The sequence below is a fragment of the Pollicipes pollicipes genome, unplaced genomic scaffold (genome assembly GCF_011947565.3).
Source record: "Pollicipes pollicipes isolate AB1234 unplaced genomic scaffold, Ppol_2.1 Scaffold_6686;HRSCAF=7923_pilon_pilon_pilon, whole genome shotgun sequence".
Lineage (NCBI taxonomy): Eukaryota > Metazoa > Arthropoda > Thecostraca > Pollicipedomorpha > Pollicipedidae > Pollicipes > Pollicipes pollicipes.
In genome coordinates this window covers 35600078-35608626 of record NW_023596921.1, presented here as the reverse complement: position 1 = coordinate 35608626, position 8549 = coordinate 35600078, and the positions used below count along the sequence as shown (strand labels likewise).

The 8549-nt window shown below is 52.3% G+C and overlaps 1 protein-coding gene across 1 annotated transcript; it reads right to left on the bottom strand.

Annotated features, from left to right (window-relative positions):
- Positions 1-846: 846 nt before the first annotated feature.
- Positions 847-4207, bottom strand: LOC119108521 (uncharacterized). Its single transcript, XM_037232095.1, has 5 exons — positions 4124-4207; positions 2936-3032; positions 2497-2643; positions 1824-1949; positions 847-1469 (listed from the first exon to the last, which is right to left on the bottom strand). The coding sequence occupies exons 2-5, from the start codon at positions 2976-2978 to the stop codon at positions 1402-1404; spliced, it is 384 nt and encodes a 127-aa protein (XP_037087990.1). The 5' UTR covers positions 2979-3032; positions 4124-4207; the 3' UTR covers positions 847-1401.
- Between the last annotated feature and the right edge of the window lie 4342 nt (positions 4208-8549).

Below are 8549 nucleotides of genomic sequence, written 5' to 3'. Positions count from 1 at the left end.
CTCAGAAAAGCACGGGTCAAGAGACAGCACGCGTACCCTCTATCAGCGTCCTGCGCCGTTTCCAAGCATCGCGCAGACGCTGGCGACCGCCTGTCGGCAGCTGGCGTCTGTTTCTACTTTCTTGCACGCAGAAGAGCGAAGCCGCGGGGCCAGCTGTGACCCAGTTGGGCCGTTTTTGTCCGCTTCCATCGCCTGAAATCCGCACTCGGCCTGCATCGCGACCGATAAGCAACGTGCAAAAACGGCCGGCGCAACCGGCGTCTGTTATTAGGACAGCCGCCGCGCTGAAACACATGTGACGTCACAGCACGTGAGGCGATCCAGACGCGCCGCCGCTGCAGCGTTTCCTGGTACGGTGCGGAGACGGCTGATGTGCTGGCTGTGTGCGGCGACGGATGAGTGTCGTAGTCAAACCTGACAGTGTGGTCAACGCATAGGTTGTTGTTTTTTTTCTTTGAACACAGGGAGTGCTCTGAAATCGTGAAAAACTGAGGCACGGAAACGCGCGGCAAAATGAACTTCACCGGCCCTTAGCGAATAACTGATAGTTGTGAGAGCGATGATGGCTCAACTGGCAACTTTGACAGAACATCATGCCCGGGATTCTTTGGTGTTGAGGCTCAAGTTGCCTTGCCACCTTGGCATGAGTGACAGCTCAGGTGTGATAAATATTACAGTGATTTAACCAAAAAATGAAAGGATCCATTTCCCAGAGTGCGATACGAGTATGTACCACCAAATGACACCAGGGCTATGCCACTTTCCTCCTGACCATTGCCATACCTGACCTGACCACCTGACCAGTGATAAGCCATGCGTGCGCGAAAAGAAGTGAAAGGCGCATGCTCACGTACAAGAACATTGGCATGTATTAAAGATATCAAACGTTTGTCACACAACTACCAGCTTCGCGTTCTTTGTACCACGCTTTTCCTATTCCTTCAAGCCCACCACAAGCCTCTTCCTAACATGATATCGAGACACGAAATTGGCCGCCGGTCAAGCTACCGGAAGCGTGCACCACACAACGCAGCCGAATTGACAAATCTCGGGGCCGTTACCGCAAACCAGGACAGGGACCGGCCAGCGTCGAGTGAACAGCGCTGCATTAACCCAGTAACTGTATGGCCGTGCTTCGTGACTGTATGACAGCAACTGTATGATCGGCTCTGGCATGTGGGTGGTTCCCGACAAAACAGACGGTTGGCCCGCTCGGTCGTCACGACCTTGGCGCACGGTAGCAGGCCGCTATCGAAACGGGGACGGCCGGCGGCACAGCGGCTGCGGCGGCGCGGCGCCTCGAAGGCAGTGTAGCTGGAGACGGTGACCAGTCCAGCGGCCAGCGGCGGCGGCGACGGCGGCTGAGGGCGGCCGCGCCACTGGCGAGCTCCGCGGGCAGTGTCACACGCCGACGCACGACAGCGGGAACGTCAGGTCGTTCCACCGCCGCCGCCGGATGGCCCCGCAGTCTGCGGGCGGGGGTGGGGACCTAGGCCAGGCGTACTCCTGAGCGTATGGCCAGCCAGAAAGGCCCTATGTAGCGACGTTCACTGAGAGCCAGAGAACCGAGATGCGCAGATGCACGCACGCCTTAATGGCGCTTGTAGATTGATGTATGCACACGCATCCATACGTTTCAAAATGAATGTGAGACATCAGTTACTTAGCGCGTAAATATCTCACCAGCATGCATTTCATCTTTCAGTCAATGTCATGCACGTGCTATTACATGGCGCAAAATACAAAATACAAAAATATCGGATTGGTAATCATACCTTTGGCACGTCATTCTGTCGCAACTGTTCCCTTGTGACAGCACTTACTGTTCTCGCAGCGTTCCCCGTAGTAGCCTGTGCCGAAGCAATAGCACTTGAAGCCCGGGTGGGAGGCAGTCTGTACGCAGAAGCCCCTCTCGCACGGGCTCGGCCGGCACGGGTCGCTGGACCGCGCTGGGTGCACAGTCGGGACGCTCGTGTCAGTGCATTGAGCGGCCGTGCACGCGGCCGTGGGGAAGCACCGGGCACTCCGCGGCGAAGGAACGCTTGACGCGCTGGTTTCGGTTACCAGAACGACCGCTTTCAGGAGACGAAGACGAAGACGAAGACGAAGTTAGCTCGTGAATCGTAAAAGGAAGCCGAAGTAGATATTGGATGATCGTGTAGTGCAGCCTTGCACGGCATGAAAAATCGTTGTCACGCTGGCAAGAAAGTGTGCGTTAAATGACGATTCAGGAAATGTATTTTTAGTCGTTCTTGTTGTGTTTACCCTGCAAACTGTATCACTTTCATTTCGGATCACATTATTCCACCAATGCAAACTAATCTGACGAATTCTAGGTCATTTGCCTGAGGCACAAAACGGACGCAGCTATAACATTCTGCTTGTGCCTTGCTGTTCTAACGTGTGCTCTATGTCATTATGCTTCTACCTGCGCCGCTCTGTTATAAAAAAGTGTACGTGCGCATCACGAGTAGTGCCGGTTTCGTCCCAACTGACCTTGGATAGCCTCCTGACACGCCGATTCGTCCCGGTACGGGAACATGGTGTTACACTCCTGTGCGCAGACGCAGTTGCCGTTCGAGATACGGCAGCCGGCCGTGACCTCTTCTGGGGGACACTCCTCGGTCTGACCCCACACAGAGGCTGAAACGGCCCGCAGGTCACCACTGCAGGAGGTGCACAACCCTGGGAGAGGTGTCAACAACGCGGCCGCCGCTCGGCCGTAGTTTGTGAGCCACACGCTCGTCGTCCGGATTGCGCGGTGTATGCGATATGGCAGCGCTGAGGAGTACGAGTCCAGACTACATCATTTAAGCACGTTTAAGTCCCGGACGTATCAATGTGAACATCAAGGCACGTGCGTCATTGAGATAATAATGCGAGCAGGGCCGACTGGAGCAAATCGCTTCGCCGTTAATGGCGCGTGCCAGCATACCCGAGCCCAGGACACAGAGAGCGACAGCCGTGATGATCCTCATCGTGCTGGCCAGAGCCGACGACTTGACGAGGCTGGGCGTGGCGCTCAGTACCGTCTGGGGACGGAGGAGGCGTCAGCACAGAGGCTGGGCGTGGCGCTCAGTAGTGCTTGGAGACGGAGGAGGCGTCAGCACAGAGGCTGGGCGCGGCGCTCAGTAGCGCTTGGGGACGGAGGAGGCGTCAGCACAGAGGCGCTGAAGGTCTCTTGGAGCATTCTTAGCATTCATTCATTCTTTCATTCGGACGTTTATCGAAGCATCGTTTCATTGCCAGTGAGGGGACAGTCGGTCCTCGTGAACAAGGGCTGCCGCTTCAGCGGCCTAGGTTTTACATGGTGTGTGTCGGTGTAAGAGCGTTGCAATAGTTTGAGCCCCATCATCGCCCAAGATGTCAAGAGCTTGTCGACCCGTGTACGAATAGGTTGATATATGCACGAGGCCGTCGCTGATTTCAGTGCTTTGACGTCTATGAATACAGATCCGAGCCGTGAACATCGCCAAAAGGCTGCTTTGGGGTTTGTAGTTGTCACCGAACATGAGCTTGGTAATAGTCGAAAACCAGTGCAAGGTAGTCGGCCAATTGTTGTAAAACACCAAGTCACCAGCTGCAGGTTCTCGAAGAGAGCGGGATCAGCCAAAGCCAAATCCAGTACAAAGAATCAAGTGAAACCTGTTTGCAAAAACCAACAAAAACACCATATATGTTCACTGGAGTCCTCCAGAAGTCGAACTCGCTCTCAGTCAAACTTCAACAGTAAATGCATGCATGAGTTTCAAGCGAAAATCGAAAGAAGCCCTGGACGTTTCTTTAGGTGCTAGATAGCGTCTGCTCAATCTTGCAAAACATGATTTTATGCCTCCGTCTTTAATATCAAGTGGCTGTACTGGCACAACAAAAACGAACAATGACCAAGCTTCAAACTAAAAGGACCCAACTTTTCACAGGTTTTGCCTTATGTGGAATGATTGTTCAGACTGTCTCTTTATTTCAATATTTCTCTCTTATGATCTCAATCCTTCCGTTGAAACTTTTGAAATGTGTCACGACATGTCATGACATGACAAAACAAGAAGCCGCGTGCTAGCGAGTCCAGCTTTCGCCAGGCACCAACTACTCGGCCAGCAGTTCGGCGGATGCGGCCGCTCACCTCCTGTGTTCCTGCCGGCAGCCGTGCGTCCCGTCCCGCTCCTCGGGCGTCTCCCCCCTCCGACTGCGCTATTTGGGCGGCGGGTGCGACTATTTGAGGCCAGTGACACGGGCGGCGGCGGCGGCGGCGCCGACAGCTGGGCGGAAGAGGACCCGGCCTGTGCCTCCCCTCCCCCTCCCCGCTCCCCCATCCGCTCGCGCCTCCGCCGCACGTGTGGAGGCGCGGCGGGGCGGACAGCGGGTACTCGGGCGCGTGGGGGAAGGTCGGGCGCGTGATGGAAGGTCAGGGCTGCCTGGTGGGCTGCGGAGTGCGGGATGTCGCAACATGGTCGGCCATTACGAGGTTAGGGGAAAATTTTCGGGTGTCCTAACAAAACCCAAAAAATGGAAAAACTTCAATGTAAAAAGGCGAGCGGAAGGGTCCGGCAGCAAAAAGACGACAGAGTAAATCTCAACAGGGATAGAAATCGAAATAAAACTGAAAGTTGTGCAGGGGCAAAACGTCAACAGGGATCAAATTAGACTGAAAGAAAACCCAAAAAGAAAAAGTCAAGTGACAAAAAACTCGAGGGGACAAAAGCCGACAGGCTTGCCCATGACGTACAAGTGAGCGCTCTTGATGACACTCGTGACCATAAGCACTGCTTGAAACGCCGAGTACCGACAACATAATCACTGTGTTGTCAGCCCATGACGTACAAGTGAGCGCTCTAGATGACACCCGTGATCATAAGCACTGCTTGAAACGCCGAGTACCGACAACACAATCACTGTGTTGTCAGCCCATGACGTACAAGTGAGCGCTCTTGATAACACTCGTGATCACAAGCACTGCTTGAAACGCCGAGTGCCGACAACACAATCACTGTGTTGTCAGCCCATGACGTACAAGTGAGCGCCCTTGATGACACTCGTGATCATAAGCACTGCTTGAAACGCCGAGTACCGACAACACAATCACTGTTTGCTGTATCGCATCGTTTAACCGTACCTCTTGGTATATTGAGGCTCGATTGCTCAGCACAAGAACTCAGAACTCATAATGTCGAACACAGGGGTCTACTGTTTCCAGTTAGACGAGAACCAGAGGGTGGGCTGCAGCTCCTCCATTTCTAGCTCAGTTGACGTGGACCCAAATCTTCGAACCAAAAGCAAACGGTAAGCTGAGGACCCTCGACACCGTGTAAGTTCTGGACATGGCCTTCTTGGACTAGGCTTTATTTGGCCTTTTGGCTCATGTAAGCCTTAACGTTAAGCAAGACGAAGTAGTTAAATATACCATGCTGTGGTGAACACGGCAGGCTTGTAAATATACACCGCATTGGATATGGGGTGGTCCAGTATAAACGTAAATGGGCGTCAAAATATTGTGCAAATCTTGGAACCTAAACAATAAGTGTGAGTATGGAAGAAAACAGCGATCAGATCTCATTCGATTCCGTCCAACTCCATCTCGTGCCGTCCGCTTCTGTCCGGTCCGGTTCCATCAGGCTCCATTTGATCTCGCCCGATTTTTCTATATTTGTCTATTTTCGGTTCCAGCCGATCCGGTCCCATCTCGTCCGTTCCCATCCGGTCCTTCTTGGTGTGATCTGGTCCCGCACGATCCTTCCTGGTGTGGTCTGGTCCTGTACGATCCTGCCCGTTCCCTGCCGTTCTCATGCTGTCTCATCCAGTCTCACCCGGTGTTCGGGCAGCAAATCTATGCGCAGTTTGCCGAATGCCTTTTTCCGAACTGCTTTATGACGAGTTCCATATTGGTGACATGTAAAAAACTGACTTGTCAAAAAGTTGAACCGGCAAAATGACGAACTGCAAAATGGCGACATCGAAGAATTGTGAAATGCCGAAATGACGTACAGTAGCCACTCAGCAGTCGACAAAAAGGCATTCGCCAAATGACATTTCCGACTTCCATGTCGCGCACAGTCGTTGTCGTTGTCACACAGTAGCTGTCGCACAGTCAGTCGTTGTCACAGTCGCACAGGGCACTGCCATATCATGAGGCCTCGTCCTGGAGCCGGTCGGCCGCCAGCCGTTGTGGTCCCCATGAGTCGTACGGCGTTCACGTTGCAATTTCGATGATGTGACATCGAGGATGGTGTTTGCCGCTGTGCGTATTTCTTATGTTCTTGGTGTGTTTTCATCATGGCTGCATCATCGTTTTTGTCATGTAACATACAGCCCCCTGTCCCGAATCAAGCATTAAGCCATATGTGTATAACGATTCGGAATGAACATATGACAATAATTATCATCATCCTGATGGTTGTGGCCAGATATATCTTATACCAATGGATCGACAGCACCCATATTAAATTACTTGCAGAGGTATGCAAACAGGACATCAGCCATAACATTTAGAGATGGGGATGATGTCCCTGCTGCTCTTCCATGGCTTCTGGTTATCGTATGCATCATTTTATGCCCCTAAACAGGGGGCAGATTTTCTTTACTGAAGGGCCCGGAACTCAGTGCGCGTGCACCACACCAAGAGCGTAGTTTCGTAAAATGAGTTGAGGGGGGACTGAATAGTGGAAAATAAGCCAACCTACTCCCAAAATACGCTAACAAACTAGTGTCTACCCAGATTTGGCTCACTTTCTCCTCAAAGTGTGAGTGAGTCTGGAGGGGGGGGGGGGGGCTGAAGCTCCGACTGAATAGCAACTTACACACGTGCATCACACCAGTTGTTTAACGCTCTGTCGGGAGCCATCCACATGGTGAAAAACGAAAGTCTGCGCCTGAGGAGGGATCCCAGAGCTCCAGCCCCTCCCTTGGTTCCGCTCAGGGAGGTGCGCTCCGGTATCTTAGGCATTACAAAAAAGTGCCACTGTTTCTAAACCTCTGCCGCGAATTCGGACATCAATCTAAGCCTGTGATTGGTCAGAGGATTTGGTGTCGTCACAGCTTTAAACCCCGTGAAGCCCCGGTTGTTATCGTGATTAACCCCGCGCCATCAAGGAAAAAGCTCTTGCTTACGCTGTTCTTTACCTCGGTTGGTAGTGCGCAAAATACCGGCGTTTTAAGGGCTACCTAACTGATTAAAACGTAAAGTTTCGGATAGCCTGAAAGATGACATTGCCAAGGATTGATGGAACCCAGCGGTCGCTCTCCATGCTGTTCAGTTTTTATTTGAAGTGTCTATTGTATTTTGACGGCTTATCCGACGCAGCGATGCGATGCTGTTTTATGACCGCGCAAATAAAAACAATTTGAGGTAAGGTTTGCGTTAAGATACCAAAGTAGATGTAAGTATCGAGTATTTGTTAACGTCTGCTTATAAGTGCTGACTCAGGTTTGAGTTAAACAATGCAATGTTTCCTGCATATTATCTAAGGGAATAAGAGAGGTAATATCAGTGTGACAATGATCTGTGTACTGCCTGGTGTCAAGCATAATTTTGGATGGGTTTTAGATGAGTTTTAGATAGGACATGGTGGAATATGAAATACGACTAGACGCCACTCAAGCTATCTTAACAGTATTGTATCATTTTCACTATGCTGAATATGACAAATCGATAAAGCTGTTCACCGGGCGCGAGTAACGGCCCGTGTAACACGGGGTGGCCTGCTGCTAACCCCGGCCCGCCGGGCTTTGCGCCCACAGATGGGCGTCGATCCACTCGTCAATGGCATTACAATCCCGGAGCGGCCACGCCCGTCGGCGGCGACGAGCCGAGCTACGGGTGCCCATGCATCACAGAGGGTCGCCCTCCAGGCTTGATGTTCCTGACGCTGGTTGAGGGCCGGAAGACGTGACCGTCCGGCTCACCCCACGCGGCGAGAAATCCTACCCAGGGACGCGGCCCTGCTCCTGTCGTTGCCCACCGCCGACGGCCTGCAGGAGCTGCTCTTCGATTCCCAAGCGGTGTCCCTTTGGTATCGGCGCAAGCAAGAGTGACCAGCGATCGAGCTGCCGACCGGTCTGCTCGCTAACCTTCTGGTCGTATTGCTGTCTACTCGCTGATCACACGGCTGTTGTTGCGACTCAACAGATCCAACAAAAATTCAAAATATGCATGAAGTATGCAGAGGGGTCCAGCAAGAGCCAGGAGCCAGCTTGCAATGTGCCGCAAGATCCATTAAGCCCAAATGTTCGGCCAATGATATGGCCAGAGATTCTGCAAGAACCCGGAGCCAGCCTGGAAACATAATCAGGATCCAGCAACGGCCAAAATGCAGCATAAACTCAAAGGCAATGACGAGAGCTAGGATCTCACCTGGGAGCATTGCTAGGAACCATTACGTTTTCTCTTGATGAGCTTACGTTATGCAGCGTGCACATGCAATCATTAAAACATATATGTAAGATGTCTTTGATCTCTGGCATCATTTCAATGGCAGAATGTTGTCAAAAAGCAGCCCGAGTTAGTGTTGATGAATGAGCCAGTGACGAACAGGAGTCGGAATCAAACGGTTTGT